The 22534-nt window shown below is 44.2% G+C and overlaps 1 protein-coding gene across 5 annotated transcripts in view; it reads right to left on the minus strand.

The window, feature by feature from the left end:
- Positions 1–22534, minus strand: part of terf1 (telomeric repeat binding factor (NIMA-interacting) 1) — a 69431-nt gene that overhangs the window by 20056 nt on the left and 26841 nt on the right. For all 5 annotated transcript variants that reach the window (XR_011595440.1, XM_070891234.1, XM_070891233.1 and 2 more), the window contains 3 exons: positions 7828–7923; positions 7478–7627; positions 1926–2002 (listed from right to left, as the gene is read on the minus strand). Coding sequence is in view for 4 of the 5 variants with exons in the window: in XM_070891234.1 (XP_070747335.1) it covers positions 1926–2002; positions 7478–7627; positions 7828–7923 (323 nt within the window). In the remaining variant the exon portion in view is untranslated. The remainder of the gene's footprint in view (positions 1–1925; positions 2003–7477; positions 7628–7827; positions 7924–22534) is intronic.

The following is a 22534-nucleotide window of genomic DNA, read 5'->3' on the forward strand; positions in this document are numbered from 1 at the left end:
GCCCATGGGTGCAGATTTGCCGGGCCTCCTCCTGTTCGAGTTCTTTTCCATTTGTTGTGTGCCACCTTCCTCTGCAAAGATGAAAATACAACTTTTTAAAGAGAGGGTGTATTTCTGCTGGTGGGACATATACTGCTGGTCACATTTACAATTGCAATTCCATTGAATAAATAAAAATACTTACACTAACTACTTGACCAAGCTCCTGCCACTTCTTTTTGCACTGGCCTCCAGACCTCGGGGTGATCACCATTGCACAGTAATCTTCTGCAAGTTGGTTCCAGCATTTCTTCATTTCTTTTGGTGAAACTATTGTGTGACCTCTGCTGGCCTCAACTGCAGTAACCAATGCCTCCACTTCATCTTGTAAGTAATTCTTGGTCCTTGAGCCGCATTGTATTGTGCCTCTGATTTTTCCATTAAGAATTAAAGTTCTTACACACAACTGGCTCTTAAAAAATGGCCGAAAGCAGACCGGAAGCTGTACTGGGCATGTACGCCCATAGCAAACATCAAAAACGACCTTTTATTTTTTCGCGCATGCGCAGAAGGAGGGCATCGTTTTTTCGGCGCAGATATTTCGGCACACCCCCCCCGAAGCTACAGGACAGGCTGCGCGCCACCAATTTCAAAAAATAGAACGGGGAAACTTGCTACTTATTTTTTTGGAGTAGTTGGGGCCAAAAGAAACGTAACTCTGGCAATACACCAAAAAACGGCTTTGGGGAAAATTGAGCCCATGGCCTTTAAAGTGCAGCTTGCGGTCAAACAATTGCTGTAAATAGTTTTTAACTTGAGACAATGGAATCAATAATGCAACATTCACACTGTTGGAATTTGGAAAAAATGTCAAATTTACACTGGTCCAAGGTTTGAAACTTAAGTCTTGGTCCAATTTAGGCGAAAGCCTTCCTTAGAGGTCTGATAGGAATTGGATACTATGTAGCAACATAATGAAAGTGATGGTCAGTTTCATTATGCTACAGTGCCGCAGTCATTGGCACTATATGGTCATGTAATAATGATGATTATTGTTTCAGTACCTGATTCAAACAGCGGATAGTGCTCTGCAGAAACTGAATAGCATGTTTCACTTTTTAATTTCACTATCCAGGAGCAGCAAATAAACATCACATCAAGCCAATGCATTTCTGTGAAATGACTACAGCACCATCCAGTGGCAACAGAGATTACAGCAATTAGTACTCCAACACCCAAGAACCCCTTCCCCTCCATACTCCCACACACCAGCCACCCCCTTCCTACAGCTCCCATATTTGTAGACCACCCTTCCAATACGACTAAAACAACATCGCACGGACACAGGAGCGTGCGTGCGTGCATGTACACACGATATAGAAGTTTAATTTATTTTTGAACGAGTGTCAAGATAAATGGGGGACTAGTGCCAGGGGTCTGAAAATGCCAGTCAGGATTTTGAATTCACAGATCAAATAGGCATGGTAGAGGTTTAGGTAGGGAATTCTAGAGATGGGCCAAGCAAGGCAAAGGGAGGGGACTCCCAAGATGCTGGAGTCAGGTTAATCCGACTAAGCCTCATTAAAGCATTAATGGGTATGCTGGATCTGAATGAGGTGTGAACATTTGTTCAACAACAAACAACTTGTATTTGTATATCACTTAACATAGAAAAACATCCCAAGTTGGTATAAGAGAAAGAAAATGGAAGACATGTCAAAGGAGGAGGTATTAGCAGGGGTGTCCAAAGCTGTGTTAAAGAGGTAGAGGGGAGGAGGTGAGGCAGAGAGTATAGGGATGCAATTCTAGAGATGTGCATAGAGGGGCAAAGGGGAGGAGGATTCCCAAGACGCTGGAGTCGGAGTAGCTACTTATTTACCATAGTTTAAAGTAAGCTTTGATCTTCACCTTACAACAAATGTTTCATCAGTATCTAACACTCTTACCATTTTCCATCCTCATCTCCAGAACTGTCCAGCTTTGCATCTCTCTTCTTTTTAGATTGTACCACTTTGGTAGCTGCCTGAACCACAAAAAGATAGCGAGCTACATTATCAGTCACTCTAGCACGGTTAAATGTGGCTGTGATGGACATGGGTTCAATCTTGTACTACGTCAGAAAATATTTCTATATTTTCCCTCCTGTTCTTAAAAAGAATTCTTCTTAAATATTAACTATTGCCAGATATTCACTTTTAAAGACAACTCAAACACAAATCCTGCTTTGCTTTAAAAAAAAAATCAGAGCATGTTGGGCTGGCTTGCTGTGCTTATAAAATACTTTTTCATAGTGTCAGTGGAAGCGTGCCACTGATTAACAAATTATCAGTAAGCCATCCTACTTCTAAAAATGGAAGGACACTTGGCTCTTGTAGTTCAATACATTGTCAATTTTTTTCCAATACCCAGAATTTAGGACTTTTGTATTTATTGGGACTTTTTACAGCAAACCTACCAATTAATGATTTTGTACCATCATATCCCAATTGCCACATTAAGCATAAATGTCGAGGCAAGGGCCAGAAGTACGAGATATCAATAGCAGGCTTAGGGGCTGCATGAGCTAGGTGGTATTGATGGTGATGCAGGGGCCTTGATGAAGGAAGACAGCAGTCAGCAGGAAGCACATTTTTCAAATCATTACCCTGAATTTATTTGTGAAAATATATATGAAATTCCAAGCACAGGCCCAGCCAGCAAAAAAAGCTTGTTTCCATTTATCTTGGCTTGAGAAAGGAGGATGAATTAGGAAGCATGAATATAGTCAAAATGGAGGACAAACTTAGCATGTTAAGTGATTACTTCCTCTACTTATAAGGAAACAGAAATCGTAGAGAAGACAGTGCAGGTGGTATGCCTCAACTGCAGCATGTGGGAGTGTGTGGAGAGCATCGTGATCCCGGATAGCCACGTCTGCAGCAAGTGTCTACAACTCAAGGAACTTCAGCTCAGAGTTGTTGAGCTGGAGTCCGAGGTGCAGACATTGCGGGGTATCAGGGAGGGGGAAAGTTACCTGGATAGTTTGATCCAAGGAGGAACTCACACCCCTTAGGTTAGATACAGGTCTGGTTAGTGATCAGGGAGAGGAGGATGTGACTGGAACTCGGAGGTAAGGGGATCTCAGCAGCAGTGCTGGAGGAGCCTCGGCTTTTGCCCTTATCCAACAGGTATGAGATTTTTGCTGCCTGTGTGGAGGAGGGCAAAGTCTGCAGGGTGGATGAGCAAACTGACCACGGCATTGTGGTACAGGAGACCATTGGGGGCGGGGGGGGGGGGGGAAGTGTGAAAAGGAATGTTGTAGTGGTAGGGGAAAGTATAGTCAGAGGGATAGATACTGTTCTCTGCAACTGCGACTGGGAGCTCCGAAGGCTGTGGTGCTTGCCCTGTGCCAGAGTTAAGAATATCTCCTAGCGGCTAGAGAAGAATTTGGAGGGCGAGGATCCAATGTCGTAGTCCACGTAGGAACCAATGACGCAGATAGAACAAGGAATGTGGTTCTGCTGAGAGAGTTTAAGGAGTTAGGGTCCAAATTAAAAAGCAGAATCTCAATAGATAATAATCTTCGTATTGTTACCTGAGCCATGTGCAAATTGGCATAGGGACAAGCACATCAGAGAGTTAAATGCGTGACTCAAAGAGTGGTGAGGGAGGAAAGGGTTTTGATTCATCGGGCACTGGCACTAGTCCTGGGGAGAGAGAGAGAGAGAGAGAGAGAGAGAGAGAGAGAGAGAGAGAGAGAGAGCTGTTCCGTTGGGATGGACTCCACAAACTGGGCGGGGACCAGTGTCCTAGTGAATCGAATAATGAGGGTTGCAGATTGGGCTTCAAACTAAAAAGGGTGAGGGGGCGGGGGAGAGAAAGAGATCAGGCAAGCGGAGGTTTAGAACTCGAGAGAGAAAAGTCAAGGCAATGAAGAAGTGTAGATATTTGGGTAAAGATACGCAGAGTGTGACAGGAAGGGACTAAGAGTTTAACTGTAATAGTGCATCAGCGAATAAGGTGAAAGCAGGGAATTATGGTAAAAAGTTAAAATTAAAGTTTCTTTATGTGAATGTACGAAGCATTCGTAACAAGATAGACTAATCAGTGGCACAAAGAGATAAATGGGTTTGATCCAATAGCCATTACAGAGAAGTGGTTGCAAGGTGACCAAGGTTGGGAGATAAATATTCCACGGTCTTTGACATTTCAAAAAGACAGGCAGAATGGAAAAGGAGATGTTTGCCCTGATAATAAAGGATCACATAAGTACAGTAGTGAGAAAGGATCTTGGCTCGGATGATCAGGAAGTAGAATCAGAATGGTGGAGATAAGAAATAACAAGAGGCAGAAAACACTGGAGAGTACTTTATATGTGCCTCTGATAGTAGCTATATAGTTGGACAGAGTATCAATCAATAAATACGAACTTGTAACAAAGGTAATGCAATAATCGTGGGGGACTTTAATCTTCATAGAGGTTGAGCAAATCAAATTGGCAAAGGTAGTCTGGAGAACGCATTTGAGGCAGTGTCCTGGAACAATATGTCGTGGAACCAACCAGGGAACAGACTATTTTAGGTCTTGTATTGTGTAATGAGGCAGGGTTAATTAGTAATCTTGTCGCAAAGGATCCTCTGGGGAAAAGTGATCATAATATGATAGAATTTTATATTGAACTTGCGAGTGAAATACTTAAGCCTGAAACTAGTCTTAAACTTAAATAAAGCCAATTACATAGATATATGAGGGACATGTAGGCTACAGTAGATTTTGAAATTAGATTAAAAGGTATGATGATAGCTAAGTAGTGGCAAACATTTAAAGAAATATTCAAAAATTCTCAACGAATATACATTCCATTGACAAATAAAAACTCTATGGGAAAAGTGATCCATCCGTGGCTAACTAAAGAAGTTAAGGAAAGTATTAGATTAAAAGGAGACTTATAATGCTGCGAAGAATAGTAGTAAGTAGTAAGGATTGGGAGAGCTTTAGAAACCAGCGAAAGATGACCAAAAAATTGATACAAAAAAATGAGGGCAAATTAGTAAGAAATATAAAAACAGATTGCAAGAGCTTCTACAAGTATGTAAAAAGGAAGAGTAGCAAAAGTAAACATTAGTCCCTTAGAGACAGAGACAGGAGAAATTATAGTGGGGAATAAGGAAATGGCAGAGACTTTAAACAAATATTTTGTATTGTCCTCACAGTAGAAGACACAAGAAGCATAATAAAAACAGTGGGGAATGAGAGTGAGGAACTTCAAGTATTTAAGATTAGTAGAGAAAAAGTACTTGAGAAACTAATGGGACTAAAAGCTGACAAATTCCCTGGACCTGATGACCTACATCCTAGGGTTCTAAAAGAGGCGGCTGCAGAGATAGTGGATGCTTTCGTTGTGATCTTCCAAAATTCCCTAGAGTCTAGAACAGTCCTGGCGGTAGCAAATGTAATCCCGCTATTCAAGGATGGAGAGAGAAAATAGGGAACTACAAGCCAGTTAGCCTGACATCAATCATCGGGAAAATGCTGGAATCCATTATTAAACAAGCGGTAACAGGGCACTTAGAAAATCGTAATATGATTAGGCAGAGTCAACATGGTTTTATGAAAGGGAAATCATGTTTAACAAATTTATTAAGAGTTTTTTTAGGATGTAACTAGCAGGATAAATATAGGGGAATCAGTGGATTTGGATTTCCAAAAGGCATTCTACAAAGTGCCACTTTAAAGGTTGCTACACAAAATAAGGTGCTCATGGGGTTGGGGGTAATACATTAGCACGAAGAGAGGAGTGGTTAATGGACAGAAAACAGAGAGTAGGGATAAATGGGTCATTTTCAGGCTTGCAGGTTGTAACTAGTGGGGTGCTGCAAGGATCAGTGCTTCGGCCTCAGCTATTTACAATCTATATTAATGACTTAGATGAAGGGACCGAGTGCAAGGTATCCAAGTTTGCTGATGATACAAAGATAGGTGGGAAAGGAGGCTGTGAGGAGAACACAAAGAGCCTGCAAAAGGATATAGCCAGATTAAGTGAGTGGGTAATAAGATGGCAGATGGAGTATAATGTGGGGCAATGTGTGGTTAGTCACTTTGGTAGGAAGAATAGAAAAACAGAATATTTTTTAATTGGTGAGACACTATTAAATGTTGCTGTTCAGAGAGATTTAGGTGTCCCCGTGCAGGAAACAGAGTTAGCATGCAAGTATAGCAAGTAATTAGGAAGGCAAATGGCATGGTGGCCTTAATTCAAGGGGGTTGGAGTACAAGAGTAAGGAAGTCTTGCTACAATTGTACAGAACTTTGGTGAGACCACACCTAGAGTACTGTGCACAGTTTTTCGTCTCCTTATCTGAGGAAGGATATACTTGCCTTAGAGGCAGTGTAATGAAGCTTCACTAGATTGATTCCTGGGATAAGAGGGTTGTCCTACGAGGAGAGGTCGAGTAGACTGGGCCTGTAATCTCTGGAGTTTAGAAGAATGAGAGGTGATCTTATTGAAACAGACATGATTCTGAGGGGGATTACAGCGTCGCTGCTGAGAGGTTGTTTCCCCTAGCTGGAAAGTCTAGAACTAGGGGGCATAGTCTCAGGATAAGGGGTCAGCCATTTAAGACTGAGATGAGGAGGAATTTCTTCACTCAGAGGGTTGTGAATATTTGTAATTCTCTACCCCAAAGGGCTGTGGATGCTCAGTTGTTGAGTATATTCAAGGTTGAGATAGACAGATTTTTGGACTCATGGGGAATCAAGGGATATGGGGATTGAATGGGAAAGTGGAGTTAAAGTTGAAGATCAGTCATGATTTAACTGAATGGCGGAGCAGGCTTGAGGGGCTGTATGGCCTACTCCTGATCCTAATTCTTATGTTCTTAAGATAAAGGGATTTAAAAGAAATAAATACCCAGGAATGGATGGTATTTATCCCAAACTACTGAAAGAGAGTAGGTTGGGGGTGGGTGGGGGAGATTTGTGAGGTGTTGATGGTCATTATGAGGTAGTTTAATCCTGGTGAAGGCTAAATAGGTTGTACTTCAACTTGAAATGGTGGCAATTCAAAATAAAATCCATGAATGAAAGAAAAATTGATGAAGGTTAAACAGCAGGTACTTGTTAGAGGAGTTTTCAGGGAATTTTGTATTTGAGCCCCTATGTCTCCCTGTTCGTCCAAATCCTTCAGTATCTCACCACTGAGTGTATACTCCCATTCCTGGTTTTGTCTTCCAAAATGCATTACCCCACGTGTATGTACATATTAAACTGCACTTGCCTCCTGCCTTTCTGCCAGCATCCATTACTCTGAACTGTAAATTTATTTCAGGTTAATCTGATATCAAGAATAATTAGCCAGGTGTAAGCATCATATTGCATCTTTGGAGTAAAACTTAATCAAGACTTTTATATATTCTAAACTGACACAAAGATAGTCATCAACTATATATTTAAACTAAATTATCTGAGTAGTGAGGCAAAAGGAAGCAGTAATCAGCTGGATGATACAAGTTGCACTTACTTGAAAAAGGAAGTTTGACTTTTTCTCACTTAGCATTCTATGAGCAAGAGACTCAGCACTGTCTACTAATCGATTGTTACTGAAGTTGTTAAGAAATTTATGATATGGATCTTTCTTGCTGATAACGAAGGATAGCTTCCTTTTTATGGACTGGAAAACAAAACAAAGCAAGCAAAATGATCTGTAAAACACCGAAGATCTACACAAACAGATTATGCAAAGTAAATAACTTTGTCTCAGAAATCAACAGAGCTAAACTGCTGTAGGTGACACTTTGCAGAAAATCTGCTGCGAGAAACGTAAGGTGCGCTATGACATCTTAAAACTCGAGAGATCAGAAACGCAAATACCTGGTCTGATTCAGAGGCCATGTTTTCTTGAAATTGTCTTTTCAAAACTTCAGAAGCTTTCTTGAAGTCTCCCTTCTCAATACAGACTGCCACACTCTACAAAACAGGAAAGCTTTTAAAAATGATTTTGATAAAAACACATAATTTTCTGATGTTGTTCACTAGAATCCATTTGTTTCTGTGCCTCAATTTAAAGATGCGTTTATTTACATCCCATGCTAAAACTGGTAGACCAGAAAAGATCGTCCGATGGAATATAAAACAACATATCTATGCAGTTTTGATTAAACTATTTCTTTGCCACCTCCGTTGCTGAAATGCCAATTAACAGAACAGTTACACTCAGCCCTCTTTGTTGATCTTTCTCAGCAGAGTTATGCACTTCCATCTATTGTAAGTGTTGGGACCCTTGCCCACACAAATCCTAAGCACAGTTGAGACACCTGGCACTCTCACACCGTCCTCACCTCCAGAACACAAAATCCTTGGTAGAGTTACAATCACTTCCCTAAATGTAGACACTCCTCAAAAGACCAGTTAGGTTAGGCCAACTAACTTAAATGTTTTTTTTTTTAAAAAGGGCCCAATACACTCATGATATCATTCTATTACAGATATTGAACTGTTCTCTATATAAAACTCTTTGTACAATTCTTAATTTTCAACAGCAACCCCGTTTGGCACTATTGTTAAAAAGCCCATTAAAACATTTTTTTCCCTCCATCTTTGCACCTATTCTCAAGTGGGTAAGATTGGCAAGCATCTTGTTCCCAAGTCTCTGTACATAACACTGCATGAGTCAGTTCTCAGGGGATGTGTCTCACATTCCGCACACAGTACAGCCAAAGAAATCATGAAAGCATGCACGATATACGACCACCATGGCGCTGCCCCTGGAGCAATGAAACAAATCAGCATCAGGGAAACGAACCTTGGTTAGACCACATGGGAGTACTGTGTCCAGTTCTGGTCGCCATATTATAAAAGGATATAGAGGCACTGGAGAGGCTGCCCAAAAGATTTACAAGGATGATACCAGAACAGCGAGGTTATACCCACCCAGAAAAGATGAACAGGCTGCGTCTCTTTTCTCTTGAAAGGAGAAGGCTGAGGGGTAACCTAACAGTGGTCTTTAAAATTGTGAACGTTTTTCAAAGAGTAGACACAGCGAGAGTGTTTCCACTTCTGGGAAACAACAGAAATAGAGGCCATCAATATAAGATAGTCACTAAGTATGGGGGGAGAATTGAATGTGCCATGGCACAACATTGTCTATCCATCAATATAATAAAATGTTTTGCATCTGTCGTGAACTTCTGTCAATTTCTTTCTTCCTCACTGGTTAAGGGTGCAATGATTTTTTCAGTCTTTCACTGAAAATAAATAACAAACATTTATATAGCAGCTTATCCCGCCTTCAGGACATCCCAAGTACTTTGCACCCAATGAATTACTTTTGAAACCAATCCAGACAGCCTTTTTGTACATGGCAGCCGATTTGTGCCAGTTAATGTTGCTGAAATACTGAGAACCTCTTGCTCTTCTTCACAGTGCCATGGGATCTTGTGTATCCATCTGCAGCCAGAGGCAGGGTTTCAGATTAATGGGCTCAATTTGGCTCAAGCCAGTTACACCCATTTTTCTAGGCCAGAAATATTTTGCCCAAGTTTCCCCGATGTGTAATTCAAATTTGGCGCCGCGCAGTGTGTCCAGTCGCCTCGGTGGGGAGGGGGGGGGCTGGAGCCTGCTGTCTGCGCTGAAACAACGATGCCGCACCTTCTGCGCATGCCGACAAAAAAGTGACGTTTTTGACGTTATTTCAATGGACGCGCATGAGCGGTACAGCTCCGGGTTGGCGATTGGCCATTTTTAAAGAGCCAGTTGTGTGTTCACTCCCCAAGGTCTATATGGATGGACCACACCCAGGTCTTGTGACTTCTCCGCTTCTCTCCCACTCCCCCAAACTAATTGCAGTCTTGTGACTTCTCCCCCCTCCCCCGAACTCATTGCAGTCTTAGAAACATAGAAATTTACAGCGCAGTAGGAGACCATTCCGACCCATCGTGTCCATGCCGGCCGACAAAGAGCCACACGGCCCTTGGTCAGCAGCCCGAAAGGTTACATAGAAACCTATGAACAATGACGGAAAGGCAAAGAGCACCCAGCCCAACCAATCCGCCTCACCACAACTGCGACACCCCTTATACTAAAACATTCTACACTCCACCCCAACCGGAGCCATGTGATAAAAACCCAGGCCAATTTAGGGAAACAAAATCTGGGAAAATTCTTCGCCGACCCATCGAGGTGATCAAAACTAGTCCAGGAGATCACCCTGGCTGTATTCTATTCCCTGCATTACTTACCATTATATCTGCTCCGTCCAACAAAAGGTCATCCAGTCTAATCCCAATTACCAGCTCTAGGTCCGTAACCCTGCAGGTTACTGCATTTTAAGTGCCCATCCAGCCATCTCTTAAAAGTGGTAAGGGTTTCTGCATCCATCACTCTTCCAGGCAACGAGTTCCAGATCCCCTCTGCGTAAAGAAGCCCCCCTCAAATCCCGTCTAAACCTTCCACCGACCACTTTAAAACTATGCTCCCTCATTATAGACCCCTCCACCAATGGAAATAGACCCTTACTATCCACTATGTCCAGGCCCCTCAATATTTTGTACACCTCAATGAGGTCTGCTCTCAACCCCCTCTGTTCCAATGAAAACAAACCCAGCCTATCCAACTGGAAACATCCTTCCAGTCACAAAAACATCCATCAATCATAGAAAATATGTGCAGGAGTAGGTCATTCGGCCCTTCGAGCCTGCACCACCATTCAATATGATCATGGCTGATCATTCACCTCAGTACCCCTTTCCCACTTTCTCTCCATACCGCTTGGTCCCTTTAGCCATATCTAACTCCCTCTTGAATATATCCAATGAACTGGCATCAACAACTCCCTGCGGCAGGGAATGCCACAGGTTAACAACTCTGAGTGAAGAAGTTTCTCCTCATCTCAGTCCTAAATGGCCTACCCCTTATCCTAAGACTGTGTCTCCTGGTTCTGGACTTCCCCAACATTGGGAACATTCTTTCTGCATCTAACCATTTTTCTTTTTTCAACTTAAACGCTGTCTTTATTAAAACAGAATTTGAAGGGTTAGCGTTGATACAAAAATACAAGGCTAGTCACACAAATCCAAACAAAGCATCTTTTCTGCTTATATTGGAAATACCGCGAATGAATTATGCTCATGCAGGAAATCCACCGTTTCAGCACAAGGTCTATTACTGCATCAGTAACAATTCTACAAGCAAGACACCTTCCCTCAGCATTAAACATGGCATAATCCCATAGGAAAGATACAACAATGCAATTTTCTGAAGTATCGGAACCCAATGTTTTAAATATGTTCAATATTTGAAGACACAAAGCCGCGTTGCTGGTTCGATGTACCCCGTCCAGGAAAGTTATCCTTTGCTTCCTTCCTCCAAGCCAATTTTGGATCCAACTTAACACTTTTCCCTGTATCCCATGGACTTTAACCTTCATGACCAGTCTACCATGTGGGACCTTATCAAAAGCTTTGCTAAAGTCCATATATACTACATCGTACACACTACCCTGATCGACCCTCTTGGTTACCTCCTCAAAAAATTCAATCAGGTTAGTCAGACACGATCTTCCCTTAACAAATCCGTGCTGACGGTCCCTAATTAATCCTTGCCTTTCCAAATACAGATTTATCCTGTCTTTCATCAGGATTTTTTCCAATAATTTTCCCACCACTGAGGTTAGACTGACAGGCCTGTAATTACTCGGCCTGTCCCTTTCTCCCTTCTTAACAAAGGTACTGCATTAACAGTCCTCCAATCCTCCGGCACCATGCCCAGATCCAAAGAGGACTGGAAAATGATGGTCAAGGCCTCTGCTATTTCCTCTTTTACTTTGCTCAAAAGCCTGGGATGCATTTCATCCAGGCCTGGGGACTTATCTACTTTCAAAACTGCTAAACCCCTTAACACTTCCTCTCTCATTATATTTCTTTCATCCAGAATATCACACTCCTTCTTGATAGCAGTATCTGCATCACCCCTTTCCTTTGTGAAAACAGATGGAAAGTATTTGTTAAGAACCCTACCAACATCTTCCGCCTCCACACAAAGATTACCCTCATGGTCTCTAATAAGCCCTACCCTTTCTTTAGTTACCCTCTTGCTCTTAATATATTTATAGAACATCTTAGGATTTACCTTAATTTTACTGGCCAAGAATTTCTCATGCTCTCTCTTAGCATTCCTAATATCCTTTTTAATTTTGCCTCTTATCTTTCGATATTCCTCTAAAGATTCTATAGTAGTTAGCTGATGATATATGACATAAGCGTCCCTTTTTTTCTTAATCCTCCCCTGTAAGTCGCTAGACATCCAGGGGGCTCTAGAATTATTTTTCCCAACCTTTTTCTTTAAGGGCACATGTTTGGCCTGAGCTTTCCAGATCTCTCCTTAAATGCCTCCCACTGTTCCGACACTGATTTACCCACAAGTAGCTGTTTCCAGTCCACTATGGCCAAATCACTCCTTAACTTAGCAAAATTAGCTTTTCCCCAATTCAGAACTTTTATTCCAGGCCTATTCTTGTCCTTATCCATAACCAACTTGAATCTGACTGAATTATGGTCACTGGCACCCAAGTGCTCTCCCACTAATACCCCTTCAACCTGCCCAACTTCATTCCCCAAAACTCAAATCCAAGACTTAAATTCAAGACCGCCCCCTCTCGTGTTGGGCTTGCTACATACTGACTAAAAAAATTCTCTTGAATGCATTTCAAGAATTCCGCACACTCCATACCCTTCACACTAAATTTGTCCTAATCAATATTTGTATAGTTAAAATCCCCTACTATTACTACCCTATGGTTTTTGGACTTCACAGCAATTTGCCTACATATTTGCTCCTCTATCTCCCTCCCACTGTTTGGGGGTCTATAATACACACCTAGCAGTGTGATCGCCCCTTTTCTATTTTTCAATTCGACCCATATGGCCTCATTTGATGATCCTTCTAACATATCATCCCTCCTCACCGCTGTAATATTTTCTTTAATCAGTACCGCAACAACCGCCCCCCCACCTCGCTTTTTTACACCCCTCTCTATCTTGTCTAAAAGTCCTGTAGCCAGGAATATTGATCTGCCAAACCTGCCCCTCTTTCAGCCATGTTTCTGTAATGGCTATAATGTCACACTCCCAAGTGTCTACCTGTGCTCTTAGCTCATCCACCTTATTCGCTGTACTCCTTGCATTAAAGTATATACCATTCAGCAGAGGAAGACCTCCTTGATTACTACTTACTAAACTCTGTTTCCTGTCTTACAGATTCGCCTTCTAGATTCTTGCTATCCAATTTCAGCTTTACTTACTTCCCTTTTGAATTCATTCTCAGGTTCCCATCCCCCTGCCAAGCTAGTTTAAACTCTCCCCAACAGCACTAGCAAAATTCCCCGCAAGGATACTGGTCCTGGCGCTGTTGAGATGCAACCCGTCTGGTTTGTACAGAGGTCCCATCTCCCCCAGAGGCGGTCCCAATGCCTCAAGAAGTTAAAGCCCTCTCTCCTACACCAACTTTCCAGCCACGTGTTCATCCTCTCTATTCTTCTATTCTTATACTCATTAGCACGTGGCACCGGTCGTAACCCGGAGATTACTATCTTTGAGGTCCTACCCTTTAATTTTCTTCCTAGTTACCTGAATTCTTCCTGTAGGACCTCATCCCTTATTTTACCTATGTCGTTGGTCCAGATATGGACCACGACCTCTAGCTGTTTATCACCCCCCCCCACCCCCCTAGGATGCCCTGCGTCCGCTCTGTGACATCCTTGACCCTGGCACCAGGGAGGCACAAAACCATTCGGGAGTCGCGTCTACGGCTGCAGAAACGCCTGTCTGCTCCCCTAACTATAGAGTCCCCTATCACTAGGGCTCTTTTGTTCTTCGTCCCTCCCCCCTGTGCAGCTGAGCCACCCGTGGTGCCTTGGAATTGGCTCTGGCTGCACTCCCCAGAGGCATCATCATTCTTACCGATACCCAGAAGTGAATATTGGTTTGAAAGCGAGATAGACTCATGGGGGGACTCCTGCGTTAACTGTCTAACATATTTACTATGTCTGGTGGTCACCCACTTCCCCTCTACCTGCACGCCTTTAAGCTGCGGGGTAACCACCTCCTGAAACGTGCTATCCACGTAGTTCTCAGCCTCGCGGATACACCTTATTGACTCCACCCGCTGCTCCAACTCCGAAATTGAGCTGCACTGCCATCCCTCTAGATAGCCTTATCTAGTTTAAAATCTACTTAAAAAGAAGAGAGCGCTACTTACCAACTCACCTCACCGACCTTCAAACTCCCGGTCTCCGAACTCCCGACTCGCTGACCTCACAGGGCTTACCTATTTGCCGACCTCCAGACTCACCGACCTCAGGGCCTCACCGACCTCCCGACCTCAGGGCCTTACCGACTCACTGAACTCAGGACCTTACCGATTCGTTGACCTCCCAACTCACCAACCTCAGGGCCTTACCGACTCGTCGACCTCAGGGCCTTACCGACCTCAGGACCTTACTGTCTCGCCAACCTCCCGACTCACTGACCTCAGGGCCTTACCTACTCGCTGACGTTAGGGCCTCACCGACCTCAGGGCCTTACTGTCTCGTCGACGTCCCGACTCACTGACCTAAGGACCTTACCGACTCGCTGACCTTAGGGCCTCACCGACTTGCCGACCTCAGGGACTTACTGTCTCGCCGACCTCCCGACTCGCCGACCTCAGGGCCTTACCGACTTCTCCCTTTCTCTGCCCCCCTCCCCCCCCCCCCCCCCGTAAACTCATTGCAGTCTTGTGACTTCTCCCCCACACCCCCCCCCCCCCCCACCACCCAAACTCATTGCAGTCTTGTGCCTAGTGCAGCAGCCTTCCGATCGCCACCTCCCTCCCCGGCTCAGTGCAGAGGCCTTCCGATCGCCATCTCTCCCCGTCCCCCGACCCTTGTTTTCCAGCCAAGCCCCAGGCGCGGGGCCGATTCTGATAAGAACGGATGCACAATTTACAGCAGCAGCCTGATGATGCAAAACTTTTTTTCTCCCAGGAGTGGTCTCATGCTGCAGATTTGCTGCTTCTTCCTGGCCCTTTAGCAATGATAACCTGTACTAAAAATTGTTAATATTACCTGAGCAAGTGAGAGATACACACGTTAAAGATTAACAGCCCCACATGGCTGGGGATGAGCAGTAATCGCAGACTATATACAAGTACTGATTTTTTTTTTCCAGGGAATGATTAACCAGCATGACACGAAGCATAGAAGCCATTTTGGTTCACAGATAGGAACAAACAGAACTAAATGGGGTTGGGGGCAGCTAACAGGTAAAACACTGAGGGCGAGAACCTCCACTTGTGAGGTTATCGCCCAAAAATGGGCATTATTTCCGGCGTGGGCGGTAAAAAAGGGGTTTCAGATCGCCGACTTCTCACCCACTCTCAAAACATCTAGTTTACATTTTTGAAAATGGGCATTACCGTGAGCGATGTCAAATGGGCGGTAGCGTCAAACTTTTTGACCTTCTGCCGTAAAGTGTGTTCGTCCTTAGCAACGGCACGGGAACACTCGATTCCCGTGATTCAGGAGGTCAAGGGTTACCATGACAAGCGCAGAAGAAGAGACAGAGAGAGAGGGAGCTCAGAGGGACTGAAGGCGTGGCTGGGTGTGGTGTGGCTGCTTTGGGAGGAAGAAGGGAGACTTTAGAGCTTCACAGCAAGTAGGCAAACAAAAAGTAGCTGTTAACAGCCACCTATTTGACCAAATTTGTCCTATAATGGAGGGAGGAGGAGGAGGCATCACAGCACTCTGTGGAGGCTGATGCTGGAGAGAGCAGTGAGATGGGAGAGGAGCACATTGGAGGCCGCAAAAGAGCCAGGAGGTTCTCGGACAAGGCAAATGCCTCCCTCCTGCAGGTGGTCGAGTCACATGGAGGGTGTGGAAAGCCCACTCCAAAGGCCTACCAGAGGATATGGACCAAGATAGCAGAGGTGGTCTCGTCGGCGACCAACGAGATGTGTGAGGGCAACCAATGCTGCAAACGATAGAACGACCTTGTCGGATCTGCAAGAATAAGTATTACATTGATTTACATGTACTTATGTATTTATATAATTTGATTTGTAACAGTCATGAGTGACTATTAGCAGATGTGAGGTCTTACATTTTGACCAGGAATGTTTTACTCAAAGCCTGCGGTCACGGTGTACGTCTTTAGGTAAAGAATAACGATAATCATAATAATCATGATTACATCTGTCAGTTATGTCTTGTATCAGTGTCTGTGACAGTAACTAGCAATGATATCACGCAATGATCTCATGCCATGTCATCCTGTCACCTTTTACAGAAGAAGTTATCAATGATGATGTCCATGCAGGGGCGAACGGGTGGGGGGGGAGCCACCAGTCCCCAGCGACATCACTGATATGGAGGAGCGCATGCTAGCACTCGTGGGGAAGCACCCCTGGACAGTCACGGAAGCATCTGCAGACCCTGAAGGGATGCCACGTGAGTAAAGCTTACACCATTGCGTGATGTAAAGTCAACAGATGCCACACCAACTCATATCCGTCCAATCATATATGATAGATGATTTCTAAAAGTAATAATGCTGGCCTAATGAAAATCATTGCAATCCACTGATAGAGAATTCAAGCCTGGCTGCAGTTTTTGAGAAAACACAGACCACATTGCATTAAGTCATCAATCAACTTGACATTTTAGGACCTTGGGTAGCGAGCCAATGAAAAGGTTAACAGACTATCAATTGAGCCAATAAGGTCAAAGAAGGAGAGTTCTTTTCTGTAAATTGAACCAGGTATAAAAACAGCCATTTTGGCCATGTGGTCTCAGAAGGACAAAGGCCTGGGTTAAAGCCAGAAGCTTTATTCTGGCAGCAGCAACAAGTTACATTAAAACTACAACCGGAGTTCGTATTTCATTGGAAATTAATAGATCTAACAATTTTGGCGTCACGAACACGATCGCTGAGGGAAGAAACTGAATTTTGGACATCGGACCTACATACTGAGGTAAGGACTCCTCTTTATAAAAGTTCTCGGTCAAAAGTCTAAATTTGCCTCTCCTTCTACGCGATTCCGAAAGCCTCCGGTTTGCGAACCCTCCGGTTGGTAGTCGGCTCGAGGTCTCAAACGTATAACTTCGGCGGTGTGTTAGTTAATTAATCACCGACCCACTGATCGGCTGGAAAGCCTACGACTCGAGACCCCAGTAAAGGAATCAGTATTATGGCAGCAGGAGATAAGAGCAAAGAATTGCCTACAACTGTTAAAGGTGGGCAGGCACCACCTGAGGTTTCGATAGATGAAATCCTTCAACAGTTGAAAGAATACATAGAGCAACAATTCAACTTATCTAAAACCTGTATTAAGATTGAACAAAAGTACGGTACCTCCAAAGGACAATGGTCCTTGGACGAGATTAAAAGGGTCTGGGGAAAAACGACCCGTATGAAAAATAAAGAGCGAACTAGATGGTCCCGAGCCGTTATGGGACAGATCCAGAAGTGGAATGAAATTATAATGCGTTCCCAACATGATCGAGAACTGACCAGTACAAAGGACCAATTGCAAGCTGTTTGTGCACAGCTGCGACAGAAAAGATTTGAACTTGAAAAGTCGGAAGCGGAAGGTAAAGATCTTAAAGGTGAAATTAAAGAATGGAAAAAATAATTTGGTCAAGAGACAGTAATCGGAAAAGGAAAATGTATTGGTCAATTCCCAGGGTTACCCATGTTTGGATAAATTAAAAGCGCAAACCCGAAGACACGATCAAGGAATAGATACGGATTCTGAATCCTCTGATGATACAGGGTCGGAGGATGAAGAATTAGGGGTGCGCTTTGCCCAGTTTAAAAAAAGACGAGTTGTAGTCAAATCAGAAGAGACTGCGGATGAGGGCAGAACCAAAAAAACAAGGAAAAGGGTGTATGCAGAATACTTAGTTCATGATCCGGCAGACCCAGAGAAAATTGATAAATGGTCCAAGGAATTGCCCAATCCAAAGAAAGGGGAAGTGAAAACGTGGGACCAATTGGACCGCTCAAGAAATATATATCAACTTCATCCCTGGGACGGAGTGCAAATTTTGACCATAATGGTGCCAAAAACACAAGAAAAAAATTGCACGACAAGGTAGAAGAAGCTTTGGGGCAGAATGAGCAAGAATTAAACGCAGGATGGGAGGCGATTAAACACTGGCTGCAAGCCTTCAGTCCAGCCAAGACAGTCTGGGGAAAAATTGCAGCCTGCCAACAGAAAGGAACAGAGGAGGTCCTGGAGTATGACGAGCGGTTTAGATGCATGTGGCTAGAACATTCGGGTATGAATAATACGGATGAGGAAATGGATGAACAAGTGTTTGGACCCCTGAAAGCAGCTTTCGTGGCAGGTCTAAAGCCAGAACTGTCCAAAATGCATAAGATCGTGTAACCGGACTGGGAAGGTAGAGGAACTACCTTTGCAGCATTGGTGGATCGATGTAACCAATTAGATCGAGATATGGGAGCTAAAGTCCGAGCTGTACAGGCTATGGGATGGAAATCCCAGGATTCCGATAAACAGTTATTGGGAAAATTACCCGGAAAATGTCATTATTGTGGGAAAGAAGGTCACTGGGCCAAGACGTGCAGGGCAAAACAGCAAAGGTCATGACCAAGGAAGAGGACGCAGCCAGGGATACAATTCAGCCAACAAACCAGGCTTGTCACAAGATAACGACCTCATAGAAGCATTCAAGCGACTGACAATACAACAACAGAAGGAGTTACTTGGGATAGCAAAAAACGATTAGAGCCCACCCTGGTCCACCTTCTCGCACTAATACAACAAAGGGGAGATGGGCTATATATAACTGAGGGTGGGCGATAAGGATGTAGACTGTCTTTTAGACACAGGGGCGGAATTAACATGCTTACCCCTACAATATGGAGACTTTTTGTCGTTGGATGGTAGGGCACGTACAGCCTATGGAGTTGGGGGCCATAAAATGGAAATTAAAAGGACAAAACCGGTACTTATAGGGCTGGGTCCACATGAACTAACCACGCCGGTCTGGATAGGCCCAGTAGATCAACCCCTTTTGGGAATGGACGTTCTAATCCAAGTAGATTCATCGTTGCATTTCGAGGATGGTCGGGTGATATGGTCAATTAGAACTTTGAAGAAGGAAGAATTGAAGGAACACCCGATATGGGCTAAAGATAAGAACGATTGTGGCCTACTCCAGATGGAGCCTGCGTCATTTACCGGGACCAAGCCTCCATGCAGTATCCCATCAGTCCAACTGCCATTGCGGGAATCTTACCGGTTATTCAGCAATTGGAGAAACAAGGGGTGCTTATTAAAACGCAAAGCTCCTCCAATAGCCCGTGTGGCTAGTACAGAAATCTAATGAGACTTGGCGTTTGACTGTCGATTATAGGAAAGCTAACTTTGATCGCAGGTCCCTCCACCATTTTTAATGCCCTCAAACCGGAACATAAATATTTCTCGGTTATAGATGTGGCCAACGGATTTTGGTCGGTGCCTCTGGCACCAGAGGTTCAACAGTGGTTTGCTTTCACTGTCCAAGGACAACAGTATACTTGGACCCGGTTACCGCAGGGTTTCCACAACAGCCCTAAGGTATTCCACGTGGCTTTACAAAGCCATTTGCGAGAATTACCTCCCCTGTCATCCACAGTCATCCAATATGTAGACGATATCCTGCTAGCTTCAAACACGGAAGACCAGCATGAACAAGATTTACGAGCTTTGCTGGATCACCTTTGGCTGAAAGGACATAAAGCCAGCATCGACAAAGCACAAATATCCCAAGAAGAGGTTGTATACCTGGGACAAAAGATTTCACAAGGAAAGAGAGAACTTACCTAGGATAGAACTGCAGCCATTCGGGCTGCTAAAAAACCCACCACTATTCAGGAACTAAGGTCTTTTTTGGGATTGTGTAACTTTAACAGAAATTGGATTGACTCCTTCACACAGCTTGCTCAGCCATTGAATGATATCTTAAAGTGCAAACGTGCCTCTAAAGAAGCCATCACCCTCACTAAGGAACAGCAAGAGGCCTTCCTGAGTTTGAAAAAGGCTTTGTGTTCGGCACCGGCTCTGGGAATCCCCGACAGTGGTAAGCCATTTACCCTGTTTGTCCATGAGAAAGGAGGATATATGACAGCTATACTGACACAAGAACATGGGGATCGGCAAAGACCTGTTGGCTATTATTCGGCAAAACTGGATGCGGTAGTCCTCGGATGGGGAAGTTGCCCAAGGGCCATGGAAGCTATATGTCGAGCGGTAATGACCACTGCGGGTCTAGTCCTCGACCAAAAGCTGATTGTCAAGTGTCCCCACACTGTACACGCTTTGCTGTCTATGAATAGAATGTCTCAGGTGACGGCAGCTAGATGGACCCGCTGGACAGCAGTTTTGGAAGCTCCAAATCTCCATATCGTCCGGGCCAGCCCGGTTAATCCCACAACTATGCTCCCGATGTCAGAATCGAGGGAGCAAGAGAGGAGAGAATGTGAAGAGCATAACTGCGTGGAGATTTTAAAAGAAACAGAAGCAGCCGCCTTAGCAGCAGAGGAGCCTCTGCACAACCCAGACCTCATCCTGTTTACAGATGGTTCCTCCTTTGTTGACAATGGTACCAGAAAAGCAGGATGGGCAGTTACAACCTTATATGAGGTAGTGGCAAAAGGATGTTTACCCTCAGGAACGTCAGCACAACAGACCGAGTTACGGGCCCTGTCAGAAGCATGTCGAATAGCAGAAGGACAGACAGCTAATGTCTACACAGATTCGCGTTATGCTTTTGGAGTCGCTCACGACTTTGGTCTGTTATGGCAGAAAAGAGGATTCCTCACTGCTGCTGGTACACCTATCCGAAATGGAAAAGAAGTCCGAGACTTACAAGAGGCCATACAATTACCTCAGGAAGTGTCCATCCTGAAGTGTAAGGCCCATACCAAGGAAAATACCACGGAAGCACAGGGAAATGCCCTAGCCGACCAGGCAGCTAAAGATGCTGCCTCACAGGGCGCTCCCCCAGAAGAACCAACATAGATGTGCAGATTGAAAGCACTCAGGACTCTGACACGAGACCTTCAAACAATGCAAGGCGAGTGCTCCCGAGAGGAAAAATGGACATGGATTGAGGCAGGAATTAAGCTATGCGAAGATGGTGTCTGGAAACAAAGAATTACCGACAAGCCAGTCGCGCCACATGCGCTTATGCCTTTTTTGGCCCAACAGATCCACTCGTGTGGACACTTGGCCTCACAACAGATGACGGCACGGTTCCAGAAAAGCTGGTGGGGTCGAGAATTTATAAAACATGCCCAGCTGGTAGCAGACCGCTGTGTGATCTGCCAGAAAAATAATTCTGGACCCATCACGGTAATGCCCCAACTGAGGCCCCTGCCCCTGTCGGACCATTCTAGCATCTGCAGGTTGATTATATATCTCTTCCTTCATGCCAAGGATACACTAATATTCTTGTCATGGTCAACAGATTCTCTAGATGGGTAGAAGCTGTCCCAACTAAAAGAGCCACAGCCATTCAGACTGCAAAGGTCTTGTGTAAGGATTACATTCCCCGATAACGAGTCCCGAGTAGCATTGACTCAGATCAGGGAACACACTTCACAGGTGCTGTCTGCCAAGAAGTCTGTAGGTTATTGAACATTACGTGGGATTTACACTGTCCTTATCATCCACAATCATCAGGACAAGTAGAGCGAATGAATCGAACTCTGAAATAACAGCTTGCCAAATATCACCAAGAAGGAACACCATGGCCCCAGGCACTACCAATAGTGCTATGCAGCATTAGGGCAACCCCGAACAGAACTACAGGTCTAAGCCCATTTGAAATTATAACAGGAAGACCCATGTCGCTGCCAGGAACTATTGATTTACGGAAAGCTGATGTTCACTTAATGAGTGACACTTTGTTATTATACTGTCAGAATCTAACCAATGCTATTAGTTCTGTTTCCCGACAGGTATCGGCAGCTTGGGGTAATCCACCCGAAGGAGGACACGACATCATCCCGGGAGTCTGGGTGTATGTGAAAAAGTTGCATAAAGAACCTTTGGGTGTCAAGTGGGAGGGACCTTACAATTACTTTTTGCCAAAATGTATAAATTTACTGTATTACTGATTGTAGGTATTCTAGGCATTTGCCTACTTCTTACTAGCCGACCCTCTGCACCAAAGGGAAATAGTAGGGTAGCAAGGGAATTACATGTAAATACCTTTTTATATATGTCATACATTTATGTCAAACAAGGTAACATTTCTAGTTGTTGGGTGTGTGCGCATATTCCTATTCACTCAAAAGGGATTCCCTTGAGACCAGTTCCCTTGAATATCTCGGAAATGGCTGAGTGGATAATTAATCAAAACAAAACAGGCAATGCGTTTCAGGATACGGAAAACTGGGCACGTAAATGAATGTCAGCAGGTTACAATCTGACTACCTTTGAAGGGGGATACCAACCGAGCTACAATAATTCCAAACAGCCCCCATTTTTTGTTATCACTAATACAACGGGAATAGGAAGACCGGGGGAATCTGTC

The sequence above is a fragment of the Pristiophorus japonicus genome, chromosome 1, assembly GCF_044704955.1.
Source record: "Pristiophorus japonicus isolate sPriJap1 chromosome 1, sPriJap1.hap1, whole genome shotgun sequence".
NCBI classification, from domain to species: Eukaryota; Metazoa; Chordata; class Chondrichthyes; family Pristiophoridae; genus Pristiophorus; species Pristiophorus japonicus.